This window comes from Hoplias malabaricus, chromosome 10, assembly GCF_029633855.1.
Source record: "Hoplias malabaricus isolate fHopMal1 chromosome 10, fHopMal1.hap1, whole genome shotgun sequence".
In the NCBI taxonomy this organism is placed as follows: Eukaryota; Metazoa; Chordata; class Actinopteri; order Characiformes; family Erythrinidae; genus Hoplias; species Hoplias malabaricus.
This window is the reverse complement of record NC_089809.1, coordinates 19,991,664-20,009,607: the sequence shown is the minus strand read 5'-3', so window position 1 is coordinate 20,009,607 and position 17,944 is coordinate 19,991,664. Positions and strand designations below refer to the sequence as shown.

General features: G+C 38.7%; 1 protein-coding gene across 1 annotated transcript in view; it reads left to right on the top strand.

The window, feature by feature from the left end:
- Window positions 1-1,023: 1,023 nt before the first annotated feature.
- The window catches only part of tgfbr1b (transforming growth factor, beta receptor 1 b), a 58,763-nt gene continuing 41,842 nt past the window's right edge, over window positions 1,024-17,944 (top strand). Inside the window, exon 1 of the mRNA XM_066682830.1 lies at window positions 1,024-1,157. Coding sequence (XP_066538927.1) covers window positions 1,088-1,157 — 70 coding nt within the window. The 5' untranslated portion in view covers window positions 1,024-1,087. The remainder of the gene's footprint in view (window positions 1,158-17,944) is intronic.

Genomic DNA, 17,944 nt, shown 5'->3' with positions numbered 1-17,944 from the left:
ATCTATATCTATGAAGGCTGTTACTGATTTGTCTGTGGTTAGTAATTAAAGGCCACTTGCAATTTAAGCTATAATCATCTTCTTATTCAGCCGCCTTAATTAACTAATACTGTTGAAAAACAACACACATTGCTTTGGCAAAGCTGCTGATCGAATATGTGTTTTTATTAATAATATGTCTCAGTATTTTAAACTGTTTTTATACCATTTGAGCCTTTGAACTTGAGAGCTTTAGGTGATTTTCTACATTACATTCCTCTAATTCTTACAGCACCATTACATGATTTCAGATCTTTTTCATTTGCTAGTTCTACGTTCTAACATCAATTTTAAAACTTCAGGTTTAGATCAGTCACTGATCAGAGCTGTTCTTCCTGAAACAGTGTAATATCAAAAATCATTATCAAAATGCATATAAATTTAAATACAATGCGGACATTAAGGAGAAAAGGATCTGTTGTTTTTAATAATGCTGAATGTTTTACTTTTAATCTCAAAAGGAGTATTTTCTCTAAACTAGGCTTTTGTCAAAAACAATACTAAAATTTTAGTTTCCCAGAAAATGTATGCTGTCCAAACTTTGACTTAAAATGTCGACAAAATTACTTATTTACTTTATTTTGACTTTGTATGTCATTATCTATTTTTAAGGCAAGACTTCCACACGAGTCATTAAACCAAGTTTAGATAAAGTCAAAATTACTCAAATCTATACGTCATTATTTTAATTAAGAAATCAAACTATAGACATAATGCAAATTTCGACTTGTAACCAGAATTGTAACCAGACAGAGGTTACATTCTTTCTACCTTACTTCAATATACAAAAACTGAACGTTTACTCTTAATCGTCTGATCTGGGAACAGGGAAGAGCAGTGTCCGCCAGCAGCACTGTGTGCGAGGGTTTTTTCCTCCTCAGCCTGGGCGGGGAGTGGCAGTCCCAGCCTATCACATGCCTCTCTCTCTCCCTCTCTCACTACACATACACACGCACACACACTAGCTGGAGAGAAGTTGTATGTGTGAGTGTGTGAGAGAGAGTGTGTGTGTGACAACCAGCTAGTATAGAAAACGTCTAATCCAAGGATGGATGCAATACCCTGTTGTCTCCTGTTTCTAGTCCTGTTCTTTGGAACTAGGATTCACGAATCTGAAGGTAAGCTGCCGCCATGCCGTCGTTTAGACTCGGTATTTCTGAATAGTGTCAGTGAAGTTTGAGTGTCGGAGAGTTCGCTGTTTTCCTCTTTGTTTCAAGGAGCCCCGGCCCCAAAGACTCTTTTCAAAGATGGCGCAGGTCAGAGAGAGTACCGTGCTTTCACAGGAATGTTTATTGTTGTTTCGTTTTTTTGGGGGGGAGCAGGGGGATGTGCTTGAAAGAAAAGAAACGGGACCGGAATGAAAAAGCAGCCCTGACCGACAGTCGGGGAGTGTCTTGATGGGTTTCAGCGTGGTCAGAGACTGAAAAGAGCTTCTGTAGGAAACAGCAGTGAAGTCGTAATGCAACCCACCGAGACAGAGAGTTGTGTTTGATTAACGTTACCGTCCTAGAAAAGTTGGCAGCCCCCACACAGTCCGGGGCAGCGTCCCAAACATTAACTACCACACCAAACAATGCGTAAGGAACAACACGTCCCGATCAGACATACATGGTTTAGTGTAGTGTGCACAAAACCGTAGTGTAAAATATTTCGGGGTTGTATTTTCTAGCTAGACACAATATTCCGAGTTTATCTCAGCTCTTTTCCCTTTGGTTGGCGGAAAAAAGGAGACCAGTCCCTCCTGTCTTGTTATTACATAGTTATTACCTGATGTTGTGATTCGTAAAACGGCGATGGCATTGAAATAACACGTCTAATCCAAAGTTGACGTGCCAGTAAATCCCTGTGTAAACAAATCTGAAGTAAAAATTCGAAATATTTCAGAAACGGGTTTTAACGTTACTGCCACACTGGGCTCGACTTCTAACACAAAACTGAATGAATAACGTTTACTACAGCGTTACAAACACTACCGCTAGCTAGCTGGCTATGGGTGTAAATCGTTTTTGTTGCCATTTAACGGTCACTTTCGAGCTCTTCGAGACATATCTCGGGTTTTAATCAGCGCCAGCTTTGTTGCTTTCGTTAGTTAGCTAGCTATCTGTAGTAAGATGTATTTTCTTAACTTGGCTAATTAGCACATTTATTTCAAGAGAGAGAGAGAGTGTAAGCGTCGCTAGCTTCTCAGCTAGCCACTTTGCCATCTCAACAGCCGTCAACGGCGTTAGTGTTGTAATTAATGTTTATGTCCTAACTGCTACCTGTTATTCCTTAGTAAAACTTAACGGTCTTCTAAGGCGCACTGTTTTAGCTCAAAACAGATACATATCACCTACCGTCGTTTGCTTTTTCAAAGCTAGCTAAGCTAACTAGTTAAGAAAGAAAAGCAAATGTACCATCAGTTTGCCCGTCTGTCTGCTTTGTCTCAGACGTGCTGGTGTTGTGCTGGTACTGCTTCATGTCTGTGACTGTCTTTCGACGCATTGAGAGCTACTTTCCAAATAGTATGTAATCCACTCGTTTCGCTCACTTCTGAGTAAACATGTTTGCTGGTTATCTGAGAAGTCATCCGTTCACCCGTTCACATATCAGCCAGAAACAATCAGCCGCTTATTTACTGTTAAGAAATGTTAAACGCAGCGCCTTTAAGTGCTAGCTAAAACCTTTATTTTATATCAGCTTCTCTTTTGCTGACCCCTTTCAGCTCGGTATGTTGGTTCTTTCTGCCCTGTTAACCCTCTTTCTGATTTCTAACTCTGTTGATTGCTGCAAAATCATATTTAGTTTGTGTGACATGTACATCAGTACAGCCATTGTGCTATAACCTTATCTCCCTCCATGAGCCCATAGAGTAGTTGAGGCAGAATTGTAACATAATTTAGGAGTTAGTTTACTGAAATAAAGTGCCTTTGTATCTGGAAAATTGGATTTCCAGCACTGGTTCTAGGTAGCGTGATAAATGACATCTACGGGACTGCATGTAGCACAAAATGCTTAATGGTATGAGAAAGATTCAGCTTTAAAATATCTTCACAGAAAAAACGAAAACAAGATCATTTACTGTAGAATATGTTTGATATATGCTGTACAGAACAGAAAAATGCTGTTTGAAATCAAAATGTATAATTTGAATTTAAAAAGCACAGAAACGCTAAGGTAGAAGCCCTTCATTTTCATGCTTCCAAATAAATGTGTGAAACTTCTCTAATATTATACAACTTCAGATATTATGTTTGATATGTGTAGCTAAAGCTATCTTTTAAAACACCACATTCTGTTTGTGCTGATGTTTTTCAGACTCAATAAACATTTGAATCTAACTTAAGATTTTTTTTTCTTGCTTTTAGGAACATCAGAGTATCCTCTGAAATCTATTTTGAAAAGTGTCTGTAACGTTGATAGCTGGGCAGCAGACCAACACATGAACTATGTCTAAACCTTTGTGTCCTGCTGAGGATATACACTGAAGTTGTATACACAGACACTCTGGGGAGTGTGCTCTAAGCCGAGTTGTAGAATGAGGCCCCAGGAAAGGGCAGTGAAAGCCCCCTCAACAAAAGTTAGCACTTGATACATAGGAAATACAGTAATTTTGCCTTTTCTGACTCAGGAATCCAAAGCATTTCTGTGACCCCAAACTGCCTGTTGTCCTGGCTTAAGGAACCAAATCTAATTTGAGAAGTTGTGTTTGTGCCAGCTGTGATTGAATTCAGGAGCATTGAGGCATTCAAACAGCCTTGCTTTTGGCGGGATTGAAGAATTTTGCTGTGATTGTTTTTTTCTGAGAAAAAAAAACAGCTGGCAAATATGAAAAAAAAAAAAACAGGACTTTGTATTTGTGTGAGGTTGAGGTCCAGAATCTTGGGCTTGCCCCCTTACTGAACCCAAATCTTTGCAATCGGTGTGTTCTACATTTTGAAATTGTATTTTTCTAGTGGAATATATTTATTTTTTTTAATGTTTTTTAAAAAAGTCGTCAAACCCTATTTGCCCTTAGGAGCTTACTGGCTTCCTTGAAACTCTTATCTTTTAAGACCATTTTGTAATCAATTTATTTAGTGGTAGTTTGAATTTAAATCCTTGACGTGCTTTTTTCTTGTGTAGAGAAACGTCCCCCTCCCCAATCAATAATGCACATAACTGAGTTTCTTGCTTTGTATTCTCCTCATTACATCCGCACATGTCTGCCATGGTTGATGTTCACTCTCACAGGGCAAGAATCTATTTCCTGTGCCTGGTGGTGAAGCCGAGCTCCTATTGAGTATGTCCCATAGTACGCAGCTGTCATCTTTCTCTTTGCGTGAATCAGCTCAGTGCCTGGACGAGTCGTACCTGTTTGAGGGATCATATCACTTCGCAGTTCATAATACTCCAACTGCGCTCAGACTGTGGTGTTTGCGGTTTTGAAGACAAGTGATTGTGCAGTGATTAATGGGCTTGTTCTCTCTGTTAAATCCAGTTCCAAATTTCAGCTTCCACTGACGACATGGTGATGTGAAAAACACACAGCAGTCCCAGTGTTTGTTCGGTTTCTCAATATCATCTATAGCTGACACTGAATGAAAATATGACCAAGAATATATTTCGAGTTGTATGTTACTATCCAGTGGTCTTTCTTCACAGTTGAGTGTAGGCGAGTACTGTGTAGTCAGAAGCATGCACCCCTTTTGGCCATTTTAAACCATTTGGTTTATTGGATCCTTTGAAACAGAATGGTTTTACTACCCACACCTCCTCCCTCTTAGATCTGGCTGCATCAACAGACGATGTGCTGCTCCATTCAGCAAACGCAAGTGGCATGTTTACGATTCCTTATTTGCCTCAGAGCCTTCTTGCTGCTTTGGGTATTTATTAAAAAAAGGCCAGTCATGTGCTCTGACTCCCTAGCAATTAGCAGTGCCTGAAGCAACAAAAGTAGTGGAAAAAAGTTGGCTCTTAAATGTTCAGTCAAATGTCCTCTTAAGCTGCTTTCTCTCTCTAGGCTCATTAGCATGTCAGGTTGTGCCTGTATCTCTTGACTTGATTTTGGGAGCACCACTGACATTGTTACAATATGGTGCCATAAAAACAGACTTCCCTCAGCTGACGTTTGCACAGAACGCGGTGCACCTGCTGTCTGACAGCGACATAGCACTGATGTCTCCCCGAAACTACCACGTAATGTTGATGTTATTCATGCTAAACTGTGAAACTACAGCCTGAAGTGACTGGGCCATCGCTGTCTGTTGGACAGACTTTGCAGCACTGATGGCTGTTGCCACACAGAGGAAGCTGAAGCATTATCAGCTGATTGTTTTTTCTTATTCTTTCCTGCACTACCACAACCCTGTCAATGTAGAGTACTTTTCAGATTTCCACAAATATCCTCAGAATAATCTGGTTCTTCCTGTTGAATGTCCTGTGCCGCTTTGTTTACAGCCTTGTCTCCAAGCAATTTATTTTTATGGTAATAGCCTATAGGTTTGCTAAAGGATTGTCAGTGACTGCCGGAGTCAAGTTGATATCTTGTGCTACTCAAAGTTCTCTGCAAGTCTCTGCTGAACAGCTGGTGTCTTCAGGAGTCACTTTTTTAAAATATACTTGATCACATATTCATAAGGTAGGGACTGGATGAGCCATCCCAGTGTTTGTAAAGTAAGCTCAAAGGGAAGTCTGTGCAGTATGCATTCAAACGCCCTGTGGGTAGTGCTTTTTGTAGCAGAAAATTCTGACCTTGTTCTGACTGACTGAAAGCAGTGAATCAGTAATCATAGTTACGGGTTTATTGACATCTTTCATATGACATCGCTAGATATCAGTTAATTACGAAAGATATTTTAGACCAAACCAGCAGCAGCCTATGGTTTGTGAGAGCGATTACCATCGTGTGAACAAAGACCTGTGTTGGAATATACTATAAGGGCTGGGTGGGGGGAGGATACATGGTTTTATCCATCTTATTCCCCACATCTGTCTTGACAAAAGACCTGCAATAATGGTTAAAAAGGGGGAAGGGCCCAGGGCACTGACCTATGGAAATGACTCTGGGCTCCCTTTTCTGATGAAAAGGGGGTTCAAGTCGTGAGGTCTGGAAAAAAAAGAGGGGGAAGGGAAGCTAGCAAGGATTCACATGGTTAGCAAGTGTGTTTGCAGCACAGGAGTGGTAGTGTAACGCCTTCTTCCCACCCTCCCTGACGTGTATGCTGCACCACACTATGTTTTTTTCAGTATATGCAAGGCAGCAACATACGAGTACCCCGTTCGGTGCAGGGATGGCGGCTGCTAGGAGATGTGGAACAGGCTAATAAATTCAGCTGCACATGAAGGTGAATGCATAGAGTTGTGGGGAGTGGCATGTATTAATGGTCAACCCACGTGATGTGCAACCTCATTTCCCCTCTGCTTTAATTCCTCCTCCTCTTCTCTACAGACAGCTGAGAAATCAAGCTCGGCCACTTGAACCGCTCAACAATGAGAGCTCTACTGAGACCCAGTGTGTGTGAAATGAAATCTTGTTTCAGCTTAGTAAGATAGTGGTGAAGAGAGGGAATGAGAAAAGAATGGACGATCACTATCAGTACAAGAGTTGGGCCAGCTGTACATATCCAGTCTTGCTGAAAGAACCACTGCACCTCTGTCTAATCTATTGTTGCCGCAGTGCTGGAATTTCCAACTTCCATCTTATGGATAGCATCAATACTTGACGCAATTATTTGAAAGAGTAGTGAATATTGTTTTTTCGCAAAAGGAAAAAGGCTTAAATAATGAATTAAATTAACTGCAGTAAATTAAGGGCTGGTCGTTATGGCTTATCAATGTAGAATTTTAGTCTATATTATGATATACAATATATATCTCGATATTTTTTAAATCATTTATATTTAATCCCACAATGATTGTGGAATGTCTGCATTAGATCATTGTTGTTTATATTCATTAGGTGTTTCTATTGGAACAGGTTTAAATGAGCAAAAACCATAACAATCCCCAAAAGTAATTTGAACAAAAGCTCTGTAACTGTATTAGCTCTGCCAAAACTGCGAATCATACTTATCTCTGGTTTAAGCCCAAGAGCTTGAAAGAATATAGTAGGTAAGCATGTCGAATGAGGTTGGTTGAATACAATCTGCAAAGTTGGTTTCTTTTATTTCTCTGTTCCTCATTACAGGCTGCAGAAGTTCCTTTAGGGCCCCATCACCACCACAATTGTTGCATGTTTTAGGTGGAATGGACAATACAAAAAAAGGAGGTGCCAAACATAAGAGCTACCTTCAACTGTGTCGGTCTCTGTGGTTCAACTTAAATGGTAAAAGAGGCAAAATGTATATTGTATATTCAGTGAGATGAATTCAGGCTTAAACATATCTCTACATATTTATTCACACGGTATATCATATATAAACTAGCTTTGGCACTTCAGTTCTCTCATTTTCTCCAGGCTTTTTCCTTGTTCTCTCTAGATAGAGAAACACATCTCAGGCATAGTCCTCGTCGACCAAATGAACTCTGGTTCGTGAAGTTGTTTCATTCAGTATTCTTAGATCCTTGGTGCTCTCCAGTGAACCAGTTCAAGTTTGCATCAGTTTTGATCGGAACAAAAGCTGCAACACTTCACAGAGCTGCGGTCTGTTTTAAACAGGACAGTGCTAGAACCATAGATAATCTGGAACAGGTCATGGTTTATCCACTGTTTACAACAGGTTCCGGTCAACGTGAGTAGATTTTCGCTGAACACTGCCCCAGAAATTAAAACAGATGGAGCATTTTCCTGTGTTATTTCCATGCAATTTTTCTTTTTTCAAATCAGAAAGCACATAATGAGTCCACCTAAAAAAAATAATGTTCATTGCAAAAACACACAGTCCTTCACCCTTGGTTTAGAGCGATGCGGCTGTGTGGTTGACTGAATGTGCTGTTAGCCACTTTAGCATTTTAATATAGTCTGGTGCTGCCTTTCTCACTTCTGTTTATGTTCATATGCCTTCTGCATCTCCCGGTCTGAGGAGAGGTAGAGGTTGGTTCCTGGGTTCTGGGTTGAGCATTGGCCAAATTGGGATCAGCAAATGGTATGCAGGTTGTTTAATCCTCACAGTATTTACCAATGTCTAGTGATGTTTGGCTTGTATGTAATGTTTGTCTAGCAAGTGTAAGGCTTCTACATACCGTCAAACATTTAAATACACATAGTTTGTTTTGCTATCTGTATATTTCAATAAATGCAAATGTGCCATTTTGCTATTATTTGTCTAATTGCCCTTCTATTCTCAAAGTTAAATAACAGTTAAAAAAGGGTGAAAAAATGAATCCATAAAAAAACTTTCTTTATTTGTGTGTTCTATGTTTCTGTGTTAAAATGCTGAATGTAAAATGCTAATTATGTACTACATATTTTCATTTGTCTCATATGAAACTTTAATGCATTCTGTACTTGAACATATTAAGCCTCAAAATCACAACTACAAGAAATTATTTCAAGAAAAACAATTCACGATTCAACTACGGTTTAAATAAGTGTCACCCGCTTCTCTCTGTTTGAATAAGTGTCACATGGTCAGACAATAAGGTCTCATGCTCAGATACATCATGTATTTGAAGAAAAAAAAAACATGGGTGATTCAGCCATTGGGGTTCCATTTGAAAAGAAATTGATTGACCTGTTTTGCAGAGATTGCTACACAAACTGCTGTCTTAAGATGGTCAAAGCAGGACAATGAATGCAATTTATGAAATTACCAATATTTCCCCTCAATTAAGCACTTATTCAGTTGGTTTAGGAGCAGGGGATGGTCCATTAAAATGCTCTTTTATTTGTTCATTTTCATCTCAATTGTGTGCCTATTTATTATACCAGTAGATTGCATTACAGTTAAAGACACACTCCATTAGGTTTTACTTCTTGTTTAGTTTGTTTTTTCTGAGATTGAAACAGCAGGCCGTGTAAATGCAGATATCATCACTTTAATATTTCTCTTGTAAAATATTTCTTAGCTTTTGATATTCTTGAAGATATGGAATCTTCAATCTCATTTTTATTAATGTGGAAATGGGCAGAGTTTTTACTCTTACTTCCAACTGAGTGGCCAAGCAGCCAATTTTGTTCTTAAATATCCCAGAATGCATTCGCTTTAGAGGATTTTAGTGTCTTGTCTCTCTCTCTCTCTCTCTCTCTCTCTCTCTCTCTCTCTCTCCCTCCCACCTCACTTGCATGCTGGCTCTCTCCATCCCTGCATGAGTATTGAACAGTGATCCACTTTTGAATGCTAGATGATTCAATTATGGCATTAGAGGTTGAAGCCTCAGGCTCCAAAGATGTGCAATTCAATTGCCATTGATTCTTGGAATTTGTGTCCATTGTCTTTAGCTTTCTTTCCCTTATGATGCTGCATTACATTAAACATCCTCCATTCTTTTCATTTGCAATCCCTCTTGAGACTTGAATCTTGAGAAGACTTTTGAGTCATGGATTTACCAGGCACTTGCACTAGTTCACTCATGTGGCCCCTTTTTAAAAGTGGTTTATTTAATGTTAATCAGATTGTGAACTATGGAATTAAGTTAATTGAAAGCATTAGAGGGCTTTAGTGGCCCAAAATGAAATGGTTTTCACAAATGCCAAAGTAATTCAAGAAAGATTCAATGCTGCTGAATAGAAATCCAGCCATTTTTGACCATCGGTTTAAGTGTTCTTCAAAGCTTAGAATTATAGTCGTCATGGGGACGATAAAATAAAAGCTTAGAAAAGCTTAGCAAGCCTTAAAACATCCTCTGGGTGGCCCTGAGAAAAACGAATAGGTCTTTGCTAGGTCCGACTACTAATTATATCTCTCCTAGTTAAACAATGCTACCAAGATAGGACGGTGATGTGTGGTACTAACTGTTGCCTCTTTTTAAACAGCTTCCAGTGCAACATCATCAGACCGCTAAACACAATTGGAAGAGAACTGTGCCCAGCTCTGTTTCATTAGCTAGCTAACAGATATCAACCTAGTCAAGGTATATACTGGTACTGCAACATAGGCCTAAACCTTTCAAATTATGCTTATTATTAGAACAGATATTGGGGAGTACATATGCCTGCATTATGCCTAACACAAAGAAGAATAAGATTTAAAACCCCTGGAAACATAAATCTGAGTTTTCTTTCTTATTAAGTTAATCTGGCTCCTCGGAGCACCCAGTGTCAATATACATTTTTTAATGAATATCTTCCCAAATTCTAATAAATATCTGCTCTATTTTTCCAGTATTTCTCTCCTCTCAAGCTGAGAGTAATTCCAAGTCTCTCACAAGGCACCCACTAAGTAAACCCAAAGCTTGTTTCGAGGCAAACTTATGCTCATTTCAAGGCAGATGCCAGTGATGCAATGCCACAAGTGAGATAAGTGTTTTTCTTCCAAATGTCCAGAAACATGCAGTACAAATTGTTTCTGTGAGGATTTGCTGTGAAATTGTGGATTCTGGCTTCCACAAATAGCATAAAATTACTACAGATGTGTATATAGAACCCTAAAAAAATTAATTTGAAATTATTCTTATATTTTCTTACCATCTTTGCCTGAAATATTTTTTTTGCCAGCTACTTGAGAGACACCTGCTAAAGTATTGTTGTCAAAATGCCTCAAGGGTTTCAGTGACATTCATTAATTCATTTCTTTCATTGTCTGTAGCTGCTTCTCAAACTCCATAAAAACTCAGAGCCTCAAAGTGATATTGTGCAGTGGAGCTGGACAGGTCATTTACAGCGTATCATATAAATAAATAAAAAAAAACCCAGGAAATTAAACAGGAATTTGCTCTATTTTTGTGTGTTTCTGCCTCTGTGTTTAGCGTGACACCAGGTGCGTTGGTTATTTTTCTCCGATGTTCATAGCTCAGCCGGCAGCCCAGAACTCTGCAACATTTACATGTGTGTATCATATCATATTCTTACCTGAGCCTGCTGTAAACAAAACATAAACAATAACCCTGTTATGATTTTGTTCATTTGTCTACGGCTCTGGCTCTGAATTCAGCCGCGGCGACACTGAAACAAAGCAACCTCGCAGTACTCCCTGCTGATGACATATCCTCGTTTCACGTCTAAACTGGGCTGGTTCGCTGGACAGCACAAAGGTTCCAGCAATTCAGAACCACTTCAATAACCAGGGCTATTTTGGTGCTGGTAGGTGGACTGGATATTCATAATGTCCAAGTGTGTGAGTGAGCATGTGAATGTGTAGTGCCTTTGTGCTGGACTGGGGCTCTGTCTAGGCTGTATTCCTGCTTTGTGCTCAATGATTCCTGGTAGGTTCCGGACTTACTGTGACACCGAACAGTATACATTTGTTATAAATAATAAGTGAATTAATGAATGAATATTCTTTTTTGCTTTGTTTTGTTGCACTGATCATGATGCTGTCAGTTAGAGAATTTGGAGTAAAGCATTTCATCCCTTGCAAGGTTCAGCTGGAAATAAATCACTTCAAAACGTTTCTCTTTTGTATGCTTGCCTCCACACAACTGATTTAAAAAGAAGTCTCTGGAATTTCAAGGGGTTTGGATGCCAATTTAGTGTCAACCGCTAGTGCTGCTTCTTTAGGTGTTGGTGCACTGTTTACTTGAATAAACCTATTTACACTGAGTTGCCTTTTATTCAGTAACTTTGGTTCACAAAAAATGTCTTGATCATAAAAGTATTTTTTTTTGTTTTACTCTGTCAGCAGTATAAACAATTCTTAAAACATTAGGGGCTGTTTTCCATGTCAGGTATTAAACTTGAACAGACAAATTACAGTTGGCATCAGATTTGCCGTTACTTGAACTGTAGTCTAGTGAACAATTGATTTTTGCTTTGATTCTCATTCAGATTTAGCAGATTAATGTACACAGTTTCAATTCCAAACCAGCCGCAAGTTTTTTCTTAATATCTCAAATAGATATAAATGCTTGAAATATGTTCATCCTTGAATTAAAAAGATAGCAAGTTCTTTGTGCATTTTTCCCACTAGTTATTACTATGATTTGACAGGGGTCTGTTAGTGAGCTAAACATTATTGGTCTAGCAAAGAACAATTGTCCGATGAAGGTTTTCGTAAATCTTTCCAAATCTAACAAACATAAGCAAGTGACTGCATCACAGTTCTGTAAAATCATGTTGAGGATGACAGTGTATTTGTACATATGTCACATTAACCTGTCAGGCTGTCAGAAGATCTGGGCTCTGAGACGTAGCCCTTGGCAGTTGATCTTGAACTTCTATTCCTCACTCTCATAACTACATAACTTATGTGACACTTACTGTACGTAATGATTAATTCCATGACATTTCTAGAAAAAAGCCAGTGATTAATTACTGTTATTACACGTGGAGTTTAAAGGGTCTGACCAAGTGTTAACTGCAAGGAATATGTTGAGGAATAGCAAAGTACATTTAAAAAAATGAATGCCTTGTTTGGAGTTCAGTAGCAGCAGTAGAATCAGCAAAATCAGTGTGCTGGACAGTAAAATGCATGGTATGTCATACTTTGATTTGATTACTTGGTTTTGTACTGAGCAACACTGCTGCATTTTAATGAACAGAAGTTCTTCCCTGTTGCTGGGTATTCAGTAAGCATCCATATGTTACTGCATTAGTACCAGGCTCTGCTTGTCTTAGCCCACTAGTTGCAGAAAAATGTCTGCCAGAGATCTTTCCTTGAATATTGGTCAGCTATAATACATACAAATCCAATTCAGGTATCTATTTGAGTGCTTTTATGTAGATCATTTTGACATTTTCTTATTTCCCTCTGACTTATTCATCCTTGGCTCTCTTGCTTTATGGAGAGATGCCTCTTGGGTTAATTATATAAGTCATACAGGGCAAGTGTTAGAATTGAATCAGCAAACAAGCTGCAGTAAGGTAATATAACGGAGTCTGCCATTAGCCACAAGTTCGTGTTCAACAATAACCTGTTGCAAGGTCTTGCCTATTAAGTGCCGTCCAGAAATAGCAGAGCATCAGTTATCTCTTCAGAGCTTTGGCCCTGGAGCTTTGACGTCTTCACTCCCACTCCAACCATGTAGAGCTCATGTGTCTGAAGTCTGATGCCTGTGAACTGTTCTTTTAATAGTGTGTTTTTACAGAGAGGGGGTACAAAATAGAAAAGAAGAGATGGAAAATGGCACTTATTGCAGGGTGTTATATGGTGGAGATGAAAGGCATGGGGATGGGCTGCTGGGCGAGCCACTGTGAACGCTCTCCGTGAAGAGTTGTGTGAGCCACAAACAATCCTCATTCCTGTAATGACAGCTATGTTCAGTCACTACACCTTGAGCAACTAAACGTTATTCTTATAGACAATAATATACTCAAATATAGAATAAACTTCATATTAGTTATGAGTATGATTATTCAATTAATCAGTTATTTGAGAATGCTTTGAAAAATGATTAAAATATTTGTACAGTCAAACTAGCCACTCATTCTCATTATGTACCATATGTCAGAACTGGAAAAAAGGATGTCAGAATTTTATGATTCATTGGAGGGCACCGCAAAGCTTATTTGATGTAAGCTCTAGCCCTGGGAAATTAAATTATGAAGTTTAGAGGTCCACATACCTAAGTGTCACAGAGCTAAATGTCAAATATATAAAATAAATGAATGCATATTTTACATTACATTCTTTTTCACTGTTGACGCTTCTATCTAGAGGGCAATTTAGCTGAAAATTTCATTTTAGGTTTTGGACTTGATATTAGTTTACACTTGTGGATTGGCTAAGTGGCTTGTGAAGAGCACAACTTGACAAACTCACTGCCCCGGCTGATGTCACTGTTGTCATGTTTTACAGACTGTTTGAGTGAGCCACAAGAAACAAAGTAAGATATATTGAAAGTTCTGGTGTGTTGTTGTTTGGCTGGAATAATTTTGGATCAGTCCTTCACAGGGCAACACGGACACACACACATTCATTCACACACTCACACCTACGGACACTTTCGAGTCGCCAATCCACCTGCAACATGTGTTTTTGGACTCTGGGAGGAAACCGGAGCACCCGGAGGAAACCCACGCGGACACGGGGAGAACACACCAACTCCTCACAGACAGTCACCTGGAGCGGGAATCGAACCCACAACCTCCAGGCCCCTGGAGCTGTGTGACTGCGACACTACCTGCTGCGCCACCGTATGTAAATGTATGTTTAAATTGTGCATTTTTAAAAATCTTTTGTAAACACATAGTTGACACCTTGTTTACTCTAAATCTTTGCTTCGGACTTGCAATGAGTTGTTTGTTGAAAAATATTTCGTTATAATTTATCGATGCCCTGGCTTTCTTTATATTCTGTTTGCCACACGGAAACTGTAGGTGTTAATTAGAATTTTAGAAAAGCTAACAAAAAAAGTGCATGGTTTCATTTCTGTAGAAGAGAGCGACTTTGTATCCCCAAGTGATGAGGTATGCACTTTCAGCCTTGGGTGCATCCAGCTCCTGGATGTGTTTGGTAGTGGCCTTTTGGTTGTGCAAGTCTTCCACCCACTCTGTTTCGCGGCAGCACCCGAGGGACAGCTCAGTTTGCTGACCCTGTCCCAAAATAGTTTTGGCTTAGGGGCATAGTTCTCCCTGCAGAATTCAGACCTGTTCTCTGCACCACGCCGTGACCACACCAGGCTCTCCTCCAGCCAAACACTGAGTCAATATTTACACACGTCTCTGCTGTGTCTCTGCTGCATCCAGCAGGATCGTTAATGGTCCAAGGACACTGAAAGACTGCCTTGCTAAAATTGAGAAGATTGGAGAAAGATTAGTTTGGTTTAGCTTTGCATGACAAGTATTTTTTAAATGTGCTGGTTATATTAAATATAAACAATGGTGTTTTGTAAAACTTTTAGCAAACCACCCAGCATTGAGCTCACTGAACAGTGAAGCACTGAAATGAAGATATTTATTATAGCAGGACTCTACCGTGGCATCTTATTAGCAAAGCAGTTTGGAATAATTCTAACTGACACATCTGTGTAGCTTTAAGAATCTTTGGCACAAACCTCATTCAGCTTGATGGAAAATAGTGGCAAAACTCGATTTTCTGTCAAAACAGGAGAATTTAAATGATGAGTATCTTATTATTTTAGATTTTAAAAACGTGAAAAAGCACGCTCTTGGAAAAGCTTAAGCTTAGCTTGTCAGACTTTTTAAATAATTCAAACAAGTTGACCTAATGACAATTGGCATGCCCAACTATTTATGTTTTAACTGTGATACTGTTATTTACCTATGTTTGATTTTTGGTCTACTTTTGCCAGTGATCTGAACTCACTGACTCATGTTTGTTTTCTCTAGTGTTGGCCAGGTGACAACCAAGATGACAAACTGAGAACCAGACTTGTGAGCTATATATGAAAGCTCCCATAAAGATTCCTCTCTTTAATGAGGTGGTGAAATGCTCTGCTTTCACTTATCCCTTACAATGTCAATTTTTGCCTGAAGAGAAACAGGATGTTATTGTTATTAAAGAACATTTGAGCGCTATATTTATTTTGTCACATTGTGTATGTTGTGTAAATTTCTGACTATATTGAGGTTGAAAAATAGCTAGTTGCTTAGATACTATCCACTTATTTTTAAGTATATAAAAATATATGTTAATTTTAGATGTGCCATGGTATAAGTATTTAACCATGTTACATTCAGTATATGTTTATACAGTGAAGCTGTGTAATAGAAGAATAAATTCCAAAAATTGCTGTCTGCTGTGCCCTCTTAGCTGTAATGACGCGTCTATCTCGGCTAGGCTGGCTGTGGACGCCCCTGCAGTGGATGAGAGCTCTGATGGACCAGATGACAAAACAAGTTTATGATATTTAGAACAAAAACACTGTACCCCCTCATGGTATTTTACTGAGGACTCATGTTCTGGGAGGCATTGTCTTTTTCAAGGAAACATGAACATATCATTTACTCTGGTTCTATGGTTCATAACTGAAATCAAATCTAACAGTAGAAAGAATAATTTAAACAATTTCTTTTAAGTACAGATCTGGCATATATCTGGGACACTTCAGAATAAATATATATAAAAAAAACATGATTAAAAGTACAAAAATGAGTGAACAGTGAAATGGATGAAGAGGCCTGAAGCCTTTTTCATGGTCTGCCAATAAGATGATAATCCTTTAAAAACTTCAACAATGATGGCAACCTTGGACACGAGTACTCTTCTAGATGTGAAAGTGAAAAACATTACAGAAGACAAATGATGAAAAATATTTTGGGGATCTGGATCTCCTACCAATTTACAAGCTGAAATAAAAGAACACAATTTATTTTTTGTAATCTGCCTTATTAAATAAAACCATTTGTTCTCATTTTGTGCTGCATCTTACTTAGATATCAAGTCTCAAGCAATGGGCATGTTTATGTATCTCCAATCAAAAACACTGGAGACACAATGTGAGATGCAAGACTAGGTTTAATTGAGCTAATATGACTAAATACGGTGAAAATGAGAGAAAACTAAGCAAAAGTGACTGAAAGCCAGCTCCTCTTTTCTGCTCTTCATGCCTCATTCCTGGGTGCTTGTGCTTGAAAGTAAGTAGAGGGGCTTGTTAACAGTTGAAACAATACAGGGTGTGTAGGAGTGGTCAAGGAGTGAGGGAAGTGCCTGAGACTTTATTAACAATAACCAAAAGGAAACTAGACAGAGGAAATCTAAACACAAGGACTAGGAGGCTAAACAAGATCCAAACAGAAAGAGGGAGCTAACACTAAACACGGCTACATGCTAAACGCTAAAGAAGGCTAAATGCTAAACGCAGACCATACAGAACAAAAGGGGCTAGACGCAGAAAGCTAAATGAGGAGCCTAAACCCAAGGCTTTAAACATAGAACCAGAAATAACGCAGCAAGACAGATACATGACACACAGACAGCAAACAATCGTACAACCACAATGAACTACAAACAGGAAACGCTGACCTGGACTATAAAAAGAACACAAACAAGAAACACCTGGGACAGATAACGAGGGGGCAGGAACACTAAGGAGGCACGAGAGGGAGGAGCAAAGGCGGAGACAAGGAAGACAGGAACAAAACAAAGAGCCATGTGCTTAAATACATGACAAACTAAGGAAACGATGATACACAGACAGCAGGAAAACAGTAGACAGGGCTATACATGACAACAGTAGGAGCTGCAAAACACGTTTTATTAAGACCCGAGGGGGCTATGCTACTTTGTGAACAAAGGGGTATAATATGCCCTCTTTTGAAGCGTTTCTCGCTAAAGATAATTGTGAAAAAATGATTGAAATTTTTGTTATTTAACATAAGACACATGCTTCAGGTAATTTATTTATGGACTAAATTATAGAGTTTTTAATCCATTTAGTCCTTTAAAAAATACATTTATGTAGCTGTTTCCAGGTTTCAGTATATAACCAAGTTTGTGATGGTTAGTGACTTTAGAGGAAATTGTATTGATATGTCCTTTTATGACTATGACAATATTAAATAAATGTAATAAAATATAGTACACCAGGCTATATACTGTATAGCTGAACAGTAATGTTCGAATATTTATTGATTGTGTAGTGCCGAGAATGTCTGAATATAGGATATAGTGCGTGTTCAGTATAGAAGGCAGAAATGACTGTGATATGAATAAAAAGACTCACTGTCTAAAAGGGGCACATTCACAGTGAAAAGATTGTTCCGTACAACACTTTCCACCAAGATTGTTAAAACATTTTCATAGAAATTTGTCAGTGTGAACATTGCCCAAACGATTCCAGTCCTTTTAAAAAAGCAAGATCAGACATCCTTGATCTCGGGTTTTGATCACATGCTTTTGCTGAGGTTTCAAAATCTGGCAGTACAGTCTTTCTGTTCTTTTGGCAGCCATTAATTGAAAAACAGCAATTAAATATTTGACATTCTGTTCACTGAAAACACTAATAT